The sequence below is a fragment of the Tauraco erythrolophus genome, chromosome 7 (assembly GCF_009769465.1).
Source record: "Tauraco erythrolophus isolate bTauEry1 chromosome 7, bTauEry1.pri, whole genome shotgun sequence".
Lineage (NCBI taxonomy): Eukaryota > Metazoa > Chordata > Aves > Musophagiformes > Musophagidae > Tauraco > Tauraco erythrolophus.
This window is the reverse complement of record NC_141471.1, coordinates 40204615-40221300: the sequence shown is the minus strand read 5'-3', so window position 1 is coordinate 40221300 and position 16686 is coordinate 40204615. Positions and strand designations below refer to the sequence as shown.

At 38.0% G+C, this 16686-nt stretch overlaps 1 protein-coding gene across 2 annotated transcripts in view; it reads left to right on the top strand.

Moving 5' to 3' along the window:
• TBC1D5 (TBC1 domain family member 5) overlaps positions 1–14388 on the top strand; it is a 322093-nt gene extending 307705 nt beyond the window's left edge. For both annotated transcript variants that reach the window (XM_086614565.1, XM_086614564.1), the window contains 3 exons: positions 8141–8220; positions 8988–9167; positions 13972–14388. In XM_086614565.1, coding sequence (XP_086470691.1) covers positions 8141–8220; positions 8988–9167; positions 13972–14265 — 554 coding nt within the window. In that variant the 3' untranslated portion in view covers positions 14266–14388. The remainder of the gene's footprint in view (positions 1–8140; positions 8221–8987; positions 9168–13971) is intronic.
• Positions 14389–16686: the final 2298 nt, after the last annotated feature.

The following is a 16686-nucleotide window of genomic DNA, read 5'->3' as shown; positions in this document are numbered from 1 at the left end:
AGAAAAGGATGGATTTATTTAATTGAGAAATGTAAACTAACCTTTTGCATGCAATATTTTAAGCAATAATTGTCCCATGTATTGCTACTTATAAAGGCAAAACTTGCACAGACTAAAATCAGCACACATCCTCAATCAAGTTATTCCGTTATGGTTATTAAATATCAATTAACCAGGTAAGTATTTAAACAATGTAATGCTGATGTACCTGATCCAAAACGTAGAATTTGTCTTAGGAGTTAATGTACATTCTTTGACCCTCAATCTTTCAAGAATGAAGTATGCAACAGTAGCCTTCTATAGTAAAGTCTTTACAGTGGAAAAGAGCATAAAATGCAACAGGTTATACTTCTCTTACAGAAATAACCAAATGCATAATGCTTTAACATCACATGAGTTTCTCCATGCAGATTGAACACTAACTGGAATGAAATAACTTCTATGCTTAATTGTTTCCATAGGTCCTCACTGTAAGCAATTATGTTCACAGCACAGTAAGAGCTAATAACTGCATCAGTGTTTTTCATACAGATAAGGAAAATTCTAAACAATGATCAATTAAAGGAAAATAAATTGTGATATATTCTGAAGTATTTATTAACACAGGTTGAGATAACATCATAATTCTATATCAGAGAAAATAATCTCATAGAAAGCTTTAAAAACAGCTTTCACAGTTTCTTGTATTTATTCTGTATATGATACATATCATAGAAAACCCCTTAAGAATGTTTTAAATGGAATTTCAGGCATTTATGGATTTTTGCTTTCAAAACTCTCAATCTATTCAGGTTTTTATGTAGCATTTACCACAATGGTATTTAAGTAAATCATTCGGCTTGTAAAATCAGAAATTGTTTTAATGAGTTCAGCCATACAAGAAGTAGAAAACCTTAGATTTTCGAAATCTGTACATAATCTACAATAACTGTCTTTTACTCAACCATAGCAATTTTAAGGTGTAATGTCTGCAATTTATTGCAGTGTGAAGGAAGTGTTTTGATCGTAAGGAAGCGAAAATGTATAGTTTCCCCTTAGGAAAGGTTTCAATTTCTTATGGCTGTTAAGTTCGTCACTTATGCAGAACAAATTCTCACTTGCTTGTCGCTTCGCACTAGAGTAATTTTTCTATTTCTAGTGAGTGTAAATAGCAACAGGAAGAGCAATTCTGCAGGAGGAGAGAGAAAAAACTTGTTTTGAACTTTAATAAAAATATGTTGCTTGGAAGTGCTAGGAGACTGGTGGTCCTAGTAGGTGTTTGCAGTCATGGGTAAAGAGTTTTATTGAGCAGAATGCAGATGGGGGAATATGGAGCACATGAAATGATAGCTACTGCACGGGTGTCATTTGTCTTAACAATGGTCAGCACTGTACATTCATGTAAGGAGTGTGGGATGTTCCAGTCTATCATCACTATCAGGGCCCAAATTTCTCAAAAACATTAGCTCTGGATTGGAAGCTCTGATCACTTGCCATGGGAGGCACAGTGTCTGTACTCTTTTACATTCTCTTTGAAAGCACAGGATGTCTGGGAATACACTCTTGTCCCGGTACACCTTGGCACTGATGTATGTTCAGCATGATTTGTTTATCATGTGTAAATTAGAGTTCATAGTTAAGAGTTTATCTTACCTCTGAGCAAGGGATGGACAAAATTACTTCATGACCCTACCAACCTCATTTTCCATACGTCTGCGATTCTGTGCATTACTGTGAGTTGATGGTTAGTGACTTTTTAGCACATATTTCTCTGATGTCACAAGCATTACCGCACCTTAAATATTGATAAAGTGTCACTGCTGCACAAATGACACATGAATCAGAAGTATATGCTATATAAATACATAATTTATATTAAAATAAATGTTTTAAAGAATGCAATACTTCACAAAGAATTTAATACTTCAGATTTTTAAGATCCTTAAATTCTTTAACACTCAAATGTTGCTAAGTGATGCTTTTAATATAGTGCGTAATTGTTAACAGTGAGTTGACATTCACAATGAGATAGATAAATGGAAGTTAGGCTACTTAGTGGTGTTGCCTTCATCAATACTTAGATCACAAAACTGTCTGAGAAGGAAATTTAACTCCTCTCATTTGTATTTTTAATGCTGGAAAGAAAATGCAGTATTTGGAAACACTCTGAGCTACATTATTAAACCACAGTATCACTACATCATACAGTGTAGTCTTTCTAGGAAGGCCACAGTCTACTCTTAAGTTCTAGATTTTCTGTCCGATTTTAAGGAGTGGGCATGTTTTCCTACTCAAAGTCTGATAAAGTTCAGGTCAGATAGAAGTATTTGTTGTGAAAAGAGAGAAAAATCAATTATCAGAAACTGAATTCCCAGTCCGTCTTTCCAGCCCTCTACTGTTAGTGAAAAAGCAGTCGTGCTATCACTAGTATACTGTGCAGGAAATGTTGGAAGCATTTTCTGTAAACCCTGATTTCATGAAAACAATCGTACAAAAGGACTGGAATAGGAGTCCAGAGAGTTGACTGTGCCTCGGCATCTATGGGAACCCTGGGATTTTTTTGCTTTCCTTTCTTGGAAAAATAAGGTGAAGTAATATACTCAGTTCTCTCCTTACTGCTGCCTGCCTTAGCAATGAGAAGATACTTTTGCATTCTGAGTTTGAGCTGTCTTCTCAATAGTGGAAAGCAAGGGTGAAAAAAAGTCGATTTAACATGATTCTGGCACTGTCGATTGCTCACAAGTCATTGATCAGGAGCTAGTAGTGGAGAGCCAGCATTCATAATAAAGTTTGCAGCTATTTCGAGTTAACCTTCCTGGAAAGGCCCCCCAGAGACCAGCTTAAAATAGAAGTCATTAGGAGAGCGATGCACTGCAAAAAGGCAGAGGTACGGGAGAAAACAAAGAACCTAAGAGAACAAGGACGTTAAAGTTATTCCCGGGTTTGGTTTTCTCTGCTTCCATCTGATTTTGTGTCAATGCAAAGCTCAGTCCATGTTGTGCCTTCATCCAGCAGGGCTGTAGGTCTGCCCATCTCCTGCTTTGCTGGTGCAAGGGAAGAGGTGCAGGTCCATCTTCCAAGTGGACTGGTGTGAAGGGATGCCCGAGAGGACCTTGTCTACAGCAGACTAGTTTTCCCACTCATTTAATGCAGCTTTGAGTGCGTTTCTTGCAGAATCTGTATTGAATGCATGCTAAATTTTCCGTGAAAGTTAGTTTACTTAATAAGCCTCTAAAATAATTAGGCCAAGCCTAACAGCTTTTCCACGTTCAGAGAGGAAAGTTTTGAACAGCCCCTTTCCCTGGCTAGGGAACTCAACAGTGACTGTACACACCATCATGCAATATGTAGCAGTTCAGTCATCAAAGAGCATAAGCCTTCTCTAATTTTCCTGCTAGGAGCTGCTGTGGATTATTTTTCTCTTTCATCTCTGCACAGAGGATGATAGCATGTCTTCAGCTTAAATTTTAGAAATTAAGTTAGGGAGAGGAAATAGAAATCCTGATTTTTTAAAAAAATACTTCTACAGTGGTGTTCGCTTATGAACTTATTTACAATTTGGGATAACTGTAAGAACAAGAAATTAAAAATACATTTCTTCTTAATTTTTAGCTGTTTTAGCTGTTGCTACCCAAACCACTAGTTGATACATTATTTTTCTATATTTTGGAGAAAAGAAGAACAAGAATGCAATCATTTGCATGTTACTCCTCTTAGTTGTAGCTGGCTTTAAAGTATCTCAAGGCAGCTGATCATAGTCTTGCTGAGGAAGTAGTTATTGATTTACTGTATCTATCAAACTTAAATGAATCTGCTCATTTGGCAAAAAGTACCCAAAATTAATACTAATCAATTACATAAGAGACATCCCATGGGTTGTGAGTCGTGTTTGAGGGCAGCCATTAATAGTGGATAACGTTGCTGACTTCTGAGGAGCACAACTGGTTTTACAGCTCCAGTATTTCTCAGGCTTATTCAAGAGTACAGTTAGAGTGTGAGAGTTCATTTTGTGAAACTTGGAGGTTCATTAGTACTATGTTGAAACAAATCCAGACTCATGTAATGGCTGTCTGGGATCTCCTACATCTCACAGCAGTGCTCCAACCACCAGGTGACAGGTTGCAAAATTCACCTTTTGTTTTTTTCTGGTAAGAACTTCGCTGAAACAGAAACGTTTTCTTTTTCTGCAGAAAGCATTTGACATCAGCTAAATGAAATCTTGAGAAAAGGAAAAAAATAAAAGGTAGTCAGAAATATTTGACCTTAGCCTTAGTCTCCTAAGTACCATAGGATTTTGTTAACTTTTGAATGACAGCAGCTATCCCAATAAGATAAATATTTATAGCATAGACTCAAACTGGACTGGGTTTTGAATAATGTAGAAATCACATAAGCAATTTTTTTGATTCGTGGTATCAATGTTTGTTTTAGAGGCAGGAAGGTAGTTTTAATTTCTAATTGATATCTGCGTTTCAAAGATATGTTTATTGCATTATAAAAATATACTAATGAAAGCTGTGAGATACTGATATAGCACATCAGATAAGGAGACAGAAATCAAAATATGGCCAATTCATTTATATATATAAGACAATTCTTTCAAAATATAGTAACATCTCCTATGAAGGAAGAATAATTAAATGGTTAATGTGTAAGTCCTTCAGCTAAGTGATAACTTATCAAATGCTATGCTTCCTAGCACTCTTAACAGAGTTAGTGTTTTTAAAAATATTTACAATTATAGGGGTATCTTTTGAGGTACAGAGAAGTAAAATAAAAAGCTTTTGTCTGCACTCGAGAGGTTCGTTACTCAGTTCATCTCAGCAACTGACTGCCCTGCAAGGTCCCCCCAGCAGGGGGAAGAGGCTTGGATGAAAGTCCCTCAGGTGAGGACTGCTGAGCCCTGGCGCAGCCATTCTCGGGAGCGCAGCCGCACAGGTACATACCGAGCTGCTTGCCATCCCTCCTCTTCTTCCCAGCTCTGCGTCCAGTCCACATGGATTGCGAAGGGTGGTTCCAGCAGGAGGATGTGACCAAGGAGGCACTCCTGCAAAATCTCATTGCCCATATTCTTCTCTCTTCTAAGGACTTTTTTTTTTTTTAATTCCTCTCTACTCATTAGCCAGGGAAAAAGAATGAGCACTGATCAATTTGAGTTCCACACTTATCACTTATTTGGTAGATAATAAACTTTGCATTCAAAAGGGATGAGAGTAGTAGATTAGAAGCCATGTGCAGTTCAAGGGCATATTTAAGAAGACATATCCATTGCTAATTCTACAGCGAAACCTTCATTTTGTTTTATTGTATTAGAGAAAGACATCCCGATTTATGACCTTATGTCAAAACTGTTACTTATCGAGGGGGAGAGTGGCTAATTATGAGTGTCTGATTACAGTGCTTTGCATCTTGGGGCATTTTTCTGGGTTAAGTGGAAGTGTGCTCTTTGAGTCCAAAATTGTGTCTTAGAGGAAATGCCAAGTGGAAATTTTTCCAAAATGAGTTTTAGTGATTTTAACTGATTAAAAATAAGAGACCCTCTATATCCAAGACATATGTCATACTGTACTTAAGATACTGCAAATTGAAGGAAAGTTGTGAGAAATTCAACAGTTCAGTATTAGAAAATTTTGCTGTATTTCCAACTTTTTCTCTCTTAATCTTTTTTCCTCTGTAACTAATATTAAAATCTGGCATTAATCATGCTAAAGTAAATATGTGATGATACTAACATTTTTATTAATTTTTACTGCTGGCTAACGGTCATAGTTCCATTCATAAGTTCTCAGAAATTTCTCAATGTATTGGCTCTTTCAACACAGTTACAGCTGCTTTTTGTAGCAATGATAGTCTTTTCTATGTTTTTTTAAATACTGACTTATAAAACTTCTCTAAAGAATGGAAACAATAGTAGATTATTTCCACATGATGCAGAATGCCTTTCAGCTTTTCTTATCTCACTCTTATTTGCCTGATTTTTTTTATGTTTCCCTCATTTAGCCTTCAGCAGGTTGAGGGTTTATTTTGAATTTTCTTGGTCCATCTGCTTAGTCAGTATACATACCTTAGTTTTTTAATGTATGATTTTAATTAATGTGGGGATCAAACGCTATAGAAATGCCTTTCTTTCTAATGCTGAGAAAGGGAAAAGACAGTTGAATTCAGAGATTCAGGCTCTGATTAAGCATTGTTTTCCTATGAAGACTTTGGTCTCCTGATGTTTCAAGTTCTAAACCTTTTAAAAGTAGGAAGTCTTGCATTGTTTGTTAAACAGTGGAAATTGGGATCTAAAGTATTATTTTATAAGTAAATATTAATATAGTTTATTTATTAAATTGAGAGGCTAGACAATTCAGATGCAAAGTGTAAAAAAGCAAGTAAAATGTTGAGATAGTTAGACTTTCTCTCCATTCATGATGCTACATATTTGCAGAAATACCTTGTTTTATATTATTTCTAACCTTCATAACACAGTGTCTTTCTGATGTAAAATTTATGCTAGACATTGTTCAATTGTACTACGTTTGACTTCATTGCTGCAGGACATTGCCACTGTAATATTATAAATAATGAGTGCTGAATCATGTAAACATGGATCTCCTTGTTCAGATAGGCTACTCCACTGTTACTCTTGACCTTGATCATACCACCTTTCATGGACTCATGTCATCTATGGCCTTTTGGGGCTCTAGCCTCTTCTATTCCTTCTACTTTTCAGGCTGTTTCTTTAGCAGTTTGTTTAGTGCTTAGGCTTGGATCCTTTCTCCTCTTTGCCCTTTCCGTTCTGCATTTATACCGATTACTGTTTTCTGGCCCTCATTCAATTTCAAGCTTCTGTGTTTATATGTGGGTTTTAAATCCACCTCTCTACTTTTAATCTTTCTTCTTGTCCAGTCTCCCACATCTCATTCTTTTGCTATTTATTCTGTAAACACTAAACTTGAGCCAAATTGCTCAATACTTTTACTTGAAGCTTCATGTTGTGTCAAAGTTGGCAGTGTCATTGTGTTTGTCCTTGTCAGTGTAATCTGTTATGACAGTTTTGGCTTTTCACTGGTTCGGGCCCTGAACATGTGGGATGTTTTTAAAAACAAACGAAAGTGATGCAGGTGTGGATTAATGGTACAAAGCTCTAATTGTGAAGCACCTGGATATAGATATTCATGAGCAGCAAAGTGTTGTTCCCAAATGAGTGTCACTGAGGGATTTGGGCTCAGCTCTGTGTGTATCAGACAGGAGTGGCACAAAAGAGAATCCTGTCATTTTCACTTGACAGATATCATCTCATTCTGTAAATCTGTTACTAGGAATCAATGCTGTTTTCTTGAAGAGGAGGAAGGTAGGAGCTAAGAAGCCAGAGAAGGACCTGACATAGTTTAAAGAGTCTGCAGAGCTATTGGAGCCATAGTTTCTCTGGGCTGGTTTGTACTGCACATTTCCTGGGATTTCCCTGACATGGGGAAGACCATCACAGCTCCAGCTCTGGTGTGTTAGCCACTCTCCAGCCCTGACTCCTGCAAACATCAGATGCGGAGTATTTAAATGCATCCTTGGAGGACAGAACTATAGGTATAGAAGGCAGGAGTCTTCTGAAGTGATAGTACTCCACTGCTCTTTCTGCCAAATAAGTTTTGTTCAGCCCTGGGTCTTTTACCTAAAAGAAGGAATTGGAAAGGGAATGAAACTTTCAGTCTTTTTATGAAGAAGAGCATTCTAACATCTGCAGTGGCCATGGGATCAAGATGAAGATTGCTGCACTCCTACCCTAACCCTTTCTCTGAGCTGCAGCAGATTCCTGTAAATGTTCTTGAGTGCTTTCCAAAGCATTTGCAGACTCAAAGATGTATCTACCTCCATTAGCCCCAGAGGCTGATGTTTTCTTTCAGGGGCCAGTAGTAACGTGAGTCCATTGGTACACAGGGGCAGCAGAAGTCCCTCAGCAGCACAGCGTTGCTGGAGGCCTCCTGGCCCCAGTGCCAGCCTTGGGCTGGCCTCACCTCCACAGCTGATAAGGTCGTCAGACTCTAGGTCGGTGTGCGAAATTGTGTTTGCAGGTCACAGGATTTTGTTTTGAGAGCAAAAATCAGCGGTAAGTGGCAGCACGTTAGAAAATATTTGGGGAATTTTCTCTCTTTAGCTTTTTTTTCTTTTGATGTTGCAGGAAATATTCAGGAGGTCATATTACAAGAGCACTTGGAAAAAGAAGATGAAATTCTGGTTTCCTTGGCTGGTTTGAAGCAGGTATAACTATTGCTTAACTTAACCTTGTCGTATCCTTCAGCACTATTAGTCCTTTCTTTTTTTTCCTCCTTTTTCATTCTTTTTGTATATTGCTGTTTTGTCTTGTTGTAGCTGTTTTACTAATCCTAATGCATCATGCATTGCAGCATACTTTTATTGAAAAAGGTGGTAAAACTCAGCTATAAAGAGTTCAAATGACTTGCACAGTATTTGCTCCCTGAAAAGTTCTGGACACCTCAAACCAGAACTGAAACAGTGCGACACCGAGTTCTGGACTTAAGCCACACCGTCATTTTTCTTAACGCAAAATGTACATGCTAGGCGTGTAATCATGCCTATGTCCTCGTTATTTAAATGTGATGACACTTGAATGTTATTGAATTAAAAGAGAAAATACTGTGTACATAAAATGAGAATGCTGCTGAGCATCTGTAGCTCTGATTATACTGCCCTCTGCTCCCTCAAAATACATTTTATGAGGAATGATGTGACATATGGTAAACGTATAACGAGATAGGGAATAATCTTAACATTTTCATTCTCTTTAGATTTCTTGGATAATTGTTTTCCAGGCTCTGATACAACCACATTTCACTGAAATTTGCATCTTTAACCAACATAGGTGTATATATTAATTTGCTTCCTATCTCTTCAAAGCACATATTTTGGGGAAATTGTGTATGAAAGCATGCTGCATGGACCTTAAGAAACTTTAGAATTCCTCCAAGTTTCTAACTTACATTGTTTTCCCTCCCGTTCAACAACAGATCAAGGATATCCTGAAAGGTTCCCTCCGTTTCAACCAGAGCCAGCTGGAAGCTGAAGAAAATGAGCAAATCACAATAGCCGATGATCATTACTGTTCCAACAGTCAGAACAACAAGGGGACTGGGGATGTCCTAAAGGGACCTGTTATGACAAAGCAACAGTTCATCTCAGGACGACCGGTAAGATAAAGTATCTCAAACAGGCCATTGATGGCATTAGTCTGATATTTTTTGGAGACTTCCTTTAGCATCTGCTGACGTGACGTGGAAACACACCAGCACTGCTGGTGCATGTAGAGCCATGGTTAAAGTGTCTCTCCAGCTGCTGTCCTACTCCCATCAATTGTTTTTATTGTAGCCTTATGGTGCACAGGCAGATATTTAAGTCTAAGCGTTACGCAGTGTTTGGAGGGTTCTTCTTTCAGATTGTTGAATCACAGAATCATAGATTTATTTCCTACAAAAAGATGTAGAAACTGGAGGTAAACGCTCCCATATCAAATGTTCCCTTATGATTATTCTCATCGTCCTTGTCCTCCAGAACCCCATTATGTAAGAACTGATTATCTGCATTGCAGTGTATCCATGGCCAGTGCCAAAAAGGAAATACCAAGGAGGTTGCTTTTGCCTTCTACTCCATTGTATTGGCGTTCTCCTTCAATCAGTAAACAATGTTTTCACATACAAAGCTTACAGTCACAGAACAAGTTCATCCACAGAAAGAGATATTTTCCTTCCATGTTAAAAGATCACTCTCTGTCTAAGACTCAGTCTGACTCAAATGTGATCTTAAAAACAAGTACTTTTGTATATGCATATTTCTATACTGGAGTTCTGTTAAGTGTCCCACCCTGCTACTGATGCCTTCACTTGTAAATCAGTGGCAGCACTATCACCTCAGAGTCTAACTGAGTCTGCAATCAGTTCACTTTTGACAAGTTTACTTAGGAACTACAGAAAATATTTATCCATTTTCAAATACCAACACAGAGTTGTTTTGATTTATTACACACAATCCCCCTGAGTTAGAACACTCTCTGTTAAAACTCATATTTTAATTGTATTTCAGTATTAGAAGCAATACTGAGGTTTTGTGGTTTTTTGCTTAGTAATTGCAGGTTCAAAGAGCAAAGCTTTGCAAGAAAGCTTTCATTGCTTGTTTAGCTGTTGTCATTACAATCACTACTTTCTGCCATAATAAAGCTATAGTTTAAGCTGATGTAGCATATTGGAGTGTTCATATAACGACCTCCTATTTTTGCCCTTTTTTTTTTTTTGCTAGCATTTTATGTAAAGTACCTTTTGCTTTCTTGCCAAAATGGGAAATAATACTTTTTTGATGATTTTTACTTGTTTTTTTTTCTAGAAACTGGAAGGTAGAATGCCATAAAATGTCAACATGCTGTATGAGTGTGTGCAGACTCTACTCATGCTAGAAAAGCCCTTGCTCAGATGCTGATCTAAAGCGCATGTCACTGAGTGGAGGTGCTGGGGCTTTGCACTTTGAGCATTGAGAGTGGAGCAGGTGAAGCCTGGTCTGCGCAGGTTGCTTTCCAACAGAAACTTTTGGGGCAATGTGTAATAAGGTCTGGCCTTATCCCAGTGTGTAGTCAGGGTATATATATCCAGCCCCAGGAACTGAGAGGAGTCTGTGAGTCCGACAATTTTGGAGGCTACTAGTAAACCAACTATGAGCAACATGAGTAGAGGTTGTACAAGCTGAGCTCCTGCAGAGCATTAGTGAGGCTTCAGCACTGTATGGTTTGCGTTGAGAGGTGCAGTACCTTCATATGGTTTAGCCACCTCTCCTCTTATCTTCTGGCAGTTCCAATTATGATAATGAGAACCTGCCCTTTTGACAGAGAGAAAGAGAAAAGATGAGGGTTAGAAACAGCAGTCCTGAGGACTGTTAGTATCCCAATTGTCTGCTTTTTCCAAGCCCATCATCTTTAACCACAGCGTCTAAAATCAAACAAAAAGAGGAGACCTTTGGATCCCTTTTAATAAAACATAGGAAAATAAAACTGCGGAATTTAGTGGGCTGTGACATTCGACTGTTAATTGATGGGGTCAGTTGTTGGCCCAAACTGGGCCACAGCCCAGGCTTTTAACTCTGCTGAAGAAAATGGACTGCACTGATGCCCTGGGTCAAGCTGGGAGTACTTACTGAGAGCCGCATAGGGATTGAAAATTCCAACCACTTCTAGACCGTTTAATGCATTTCTTGCTAAATAAATTTTACTATATTTACATTTTCTGTGACTTTGGTAATGCATGTAATTCTGTTTGACATGATTTATACTGCAGAGATTTTTCTCTGGTGGAATTATAGGGAAATTTTCTAGGGCAGCTGGAAAAGTTACAGGTTGTCGTGTAATTGAGATTAAAATCTGGGAGTTTGTGCTTTGTTATTATGTAAGTATAAATTATTTATTATCTTTACTTTTACTAAAAGTGCTTTTCCTCTTTTTTGCCTCAAAATCCCTTTCCGGAAAGTGAGGCTAATGATACAGCCTGGAGAGCTTTCCTTGGAGAGGAAAGCTGCAAAATTAAAAATGCAGAAAAATTAAGATAAAGGCTCAAAGAAATAGAGCATTTTTTGGAATGTTTGGCTTTGGTAGCAGTGTGCAGTTGACAAACAGAAGGCTTCTGTTGCTAAATAATGAATGATAATTAACACATTATCTTGCTTTTATGTCTGTTCAAAGAAGGAGGCAAAATGAGCTGCTGTTCTTCTAAGCTTTCTTGAATAGTATCCTTGCAGTTAGTTTTAACTCATTCACAGTATGAAGGCAGTTGAGATAAGCCTGGTCCTAGTAGCTGATATTCATCAGGAAAAAATGTTTGGAGAAGCCATATGGCAACGGGCGTAAGGTTGTTAACTTTCAAAGCTACTGGAAGTATAATTCTGTCATTTTTCATTTATTCAGTAGTGGCAGCAGATGGGAGAAAACATGGTTCACGTCAGCATGAGTTTCCTGAAACAGAAACAGGCAGAAGAAGAAGGGAGGTGGTATTTTACCTCTGGAAATACCAGTACCAAGATACCAATGTATGCCAGGGATAGGCAAACATTTATGGGAGGCTCTTTTATTGCTTTTGGGAGTCAATATCTGTGTTTTGCTGCTTCTCTGATGCTTCAGTGAGCTATAGGTCTTTTTGATGGAACCAAAAAGTGTGGGTAGAATGAAAAGTAGTGTTGCAAAGCACAATACACAATGACAAGAAACTAGAGTGAGTAGTTTGCTTTCCTTTCCCTTTATTAAAGGGCAGGATGTTTTTTTTTAACTGTGCACCACCACATTTTTGGAAGCAGAATTTACGAAATTGCAACACCAGCACAAAGTGTTTATGACGGAGGGCCCTTGATGGGGCACCCTGCCAAAAGGAAGACACCCCGTTAGCATCCTTGGGGGTGCCAGCAAGAAAAATACCGATCTCGCTGGGCGAGCATGTCACTGGGTCACATCTGTGTCACCCTATGCGAGGTGGAGCTGTCTTAGATGTGAGGGCTGCGAGGACTGAAATAGCGTCATCTTGATAGCTTGGAATAATAAAGTGTATCATTTTGCAAAATGAGACTGTACTACATTCCCTGAGAGCTTTTAAATAGAAGCATGGAAAGAAGCCAGGTGCATTAGGCAACAGTGGTTGTTTAAAGGAACATATATTTCTGTTGTTTGGGAGGGGAAAACAAAGTGCTGAAATTTTGAATGTGGCATTTAGAGCTCCTTAAAGAATCTCACCTGGGCCTGTCTTGTGCCTGCACTGGGTGCCTACAGAATCAGGCGACTACTAAGGCACTGGTGGAGGAGAGCTGCGATTACGCACTGCCTGTGTCCTCGGCCTCATGGAGATGGCAGCCGGTTGACTGACAGCTCATGAAGACAGCATTTCAAACAGACCAGATGAAAGCAAAAGGCTAATTAATAACAAAGGATGTCTCAGCTCAGAAGTGCTTAAATAGTGAAGTCTCCGTCCTTGTAGGATGGGTCTGTTTGTTTTTAACTTCATGCAAAGTGCTCGAGGTTGTTGACATTTGAACTACCCTGGTTCTGCACAGATCGAGGAGTTGGAGATCAGTTTTGATAGCGAGCAACACAGGATAGTTGTGGATATTTTTAACAGCAATCTACTCAATTTGGTATGAATTTTATTAAGTCATCTGAGGAAAAAGAATTAGTATCAAAAAATCAGAGATGTAAATTTCTGACAGTTTGACAACTGTCTTACACAGGGATCTTTAAAATTATAATCAATACTCTGGACTGAAGATGAATGAGAAAGTATTAAACTTGGTTAATTACAAAACAGAATACTATATATTATTGTACCTATATAATAATACAATATTATTATACTGAGATACTATCTACATAACACGCAAGAAACTATAAATTATAAAAACAAGGCGTTTTAAAAATTTACTGCATATGGAAATATTTTAATCCTCATTCATATGAATTTTGGAAGGGAACAGGTCACAGTTCTGTATTTGAACATATTTTCACATTCAGATGATACATATCTTGTTTGTGACTTTCAACAATTTGGAACAACTATGTAGATAATAACCTCAGACTTCCAGCTCCTTCGTTTCATATTACAGTAATACTTAGTCACTGGTGGGGTTTGCTCCCTGAGCTACCCTACAGTTCCCTTCCAGAGAGTTCTGCTCTATGATCAGTAATCAGAGAAATGGAAAATTGTTTTCAGCTGTAATAATAAATTCGGCAAAATAAGTTTTGCTGGAGGCCATGGATACTGTAACTCCAAGTTGTGGCTTGCTGATACTTGTAATGACCTCCATACTCCAATTTCATACACTGTGCTGAGGGTCTAACTTTATGTCATTAAGATTCTTCCTGTTGTCCTTTTTTGTTACTGCTTGCTTTTTCACTGTAATAGCTGCAATCTCTCTTTTACCCCAAATGCATTAAAACTGGTACTAACTTGAAGTCCTTTCTGTGCTATTGTCTCTCAGGCTACGACTGATTTGAGCACTAGTGAGAGCAAGAGTGCAGATGACTATATTATGGTTTCCAAAGAAGAGGAAGGAAGTAGAAGAACTGTCCCAGAGCCAGCGCAGTCCCATCAGTCACACAAGGAGGCAGCAGCGAAGCCAGAAGCTCCATCTCGTTCTTCTTTGGTATTCTCTGACCCACTGATGGGCTCCATTTCAGCCTCCTCCAGCAACCTGAGCTCCAGCCCTGATGATGACAGTAGCAATAACAGCAAAGATTCTGACTTTGCTATTGTCAGCCCACTGGACATCTAAAGAAACAGGTTGAGAGAGTTTGGGAGGTCAGTCATTACACCTCAGCTCAAATTCCTATGATTCCACGGGCTAGATAGTTCTTTGGATTAGAAGGACAGAAAATAGTTAAAGGTAATCCATTTCAGCTGCCAAAAGCTTAAATTAAAAAAAAAAAAAAAAAAAAACGACCACAAACACCAAACAAAAAACCAAAATCCACAATTTGCAACTCTTCAAAAAGAATAGAAACCTTTTAATTGCCTTAAATAACAAACCAGTAAAACCCGGTTCTAATATACAGTTATTATTAGTTATAGAGTTATCTTACTTAGGAGCTTCGTTACTATAGAACTGTTGCTTTCCCGAAACATACAGTAGTATGTGCTAGGTACCATAATGGGTTAGGAAATGTGTAGATACTTGACATCAAACCTGAAGCAGCAAAGACAAGCTAGATTTAATATTGTCCTTTTACAAAATATGCTCAACTGGCTTTTCTGAGCACGAAAAGGTACCGTTTCTTCAGAGACTGTGATTAGAGAAGTAGAGGATGTAGGTCAGAAAGATTAAAAGCATCATCCTGGCGGTAAGCTTGTTCTCAGTTGAGGAATCCTAGTTTCATTTTCATCCAGCAGTAGCCTGAGGTGTGTTCAAGGCAGAGGTTTGTGTAGTTGTTCCTCAGCACTGTCTTACAGGAGAATGTGTGACAAATTCCTTGAGAATGAGGACCTATACAACAGAGCCTTATTTCCCTTTGCCTACTTTTTTTTCCCCTGGGAGTTCCCAGTTCACCTCTTTCTCTCTTTGTCTACTTTTACTCCCCCTGGTGTTTTTAGATTACTATGGTTAAAACAGTAGGTGCAAGGGAAATTACAATATTTCGTAGTGCAGACCTTAGCCAGTTGAACTAAAACTAGCTTGAGTATGATGACTTAACCAGGGAAGGGTGCAAAGTGAAATGAAATGTTCATAATTAAATGCACTTTATGTCTCGTTACTATTATCTTCTATAGACTCTGTTTACATATATTCCTATATGATTTCCACATTTCTAGTCAAGAAAAACATAATGGTGCAGCAGCATCAACCAACAGAAAGTTTCTAATTAACTCCTGAACTTGTTCTTCTATGGAAAAGTGTATTTCTTTCCCATCAAGTACATAGTACATCTAATAAAAGTGTTTTCAAGTAGATACTTTTTTTATACTTGCTGATCCCTTTAAACTCTTTTGGAATTCACAGAAAGAAACATGGTGAGTGGACGCCTGCTCTTGTAGGACCTACACAGAACTAGCTTGAGGAAGCAATGCTAGGAAGTCACTCTACTTACAACAACAGCAAAAAAAAAATTGCATTATTTACTTCTAAGATACGTATGCATTGTACCATGCAATAACTTCTTAATTGCATGGCAAAGCTTTTGTTTGTATGGAATTAAGAAATGGTAGTTATTTGCTGCTTAGTCTGTAATTGTAAATGGACTTAAGTACCTTATTCCAAAGATGAGGTGACACATAGTTTTCTGGTCTTAGATTTTACAAGGTCTGTGTCAGTGACTGCAATGAAGAGATAATTGTCATGTAATTACATGGTAGCTGACACATCCTTACATGCTCAAAAGCCACCGTGTAGTTCTTCTGAGATTATTTTTGCCTTGTAAAATGGTAAAATGATAGAATGTTATGAGCAGGCTTAGCATCATACCTCTCTGCGACAGAGTGATATGAACAGTCAGGTGACTGTTTAGATGAAAGATCTTAAAACGCGTAACATTTTGGAGAGGTGTTTATTTTGGTTTAATTTTAAGCTTCATAGAAAATCACTTTGGAATTCAGCACGCATGCCTGTCTTCAGGTTTATTTTATTTCCCTGAGTTTGCATGAATGCCAGGGGATTAGGTGGCTGTTGATCTAGGTCTTTCAAGCTTTTCTAGCCTTAACCCATTCAGCAAGGCTTGTGCCACATCACCAACAAAGGGGAATCTGTTCAAGAAGTACCTATGGAAAGAGGAAGGAAATATTCTGGGGACAGAGAGAAAGGTTTTATATTCTGTGATACATAAGCCTTCAAAGATTCCAGTACTTTGGCAGGGGAAAATGTTTTTACTTCTTTTTTTTATTTTTTTAAGCATCAGTCTTTTGATTTCTGTTCTGGTTGTTACTTTCAGGGATCATATTGCTGTTTTCTTAAACAGTCTCATTGCCAATGGAAGAGTGTGATTTATACAGTTCTTTTATTTTTGTAAGTTAGTTGTATCTTTAATATTGCATATTTTAAAACAGCGCTATAAGTATATAAAGATTTTGGGAGCATCTAACAAGTTTTCACTAATCAGTGAATACCAATGAGCTGAATGCCTGTCATGCCATGGGATATGATAAAAATCTTCAGAAGCAGAGAGATGATTATACAAATAAGATCAGAGCAAATTCCAGTAAATGA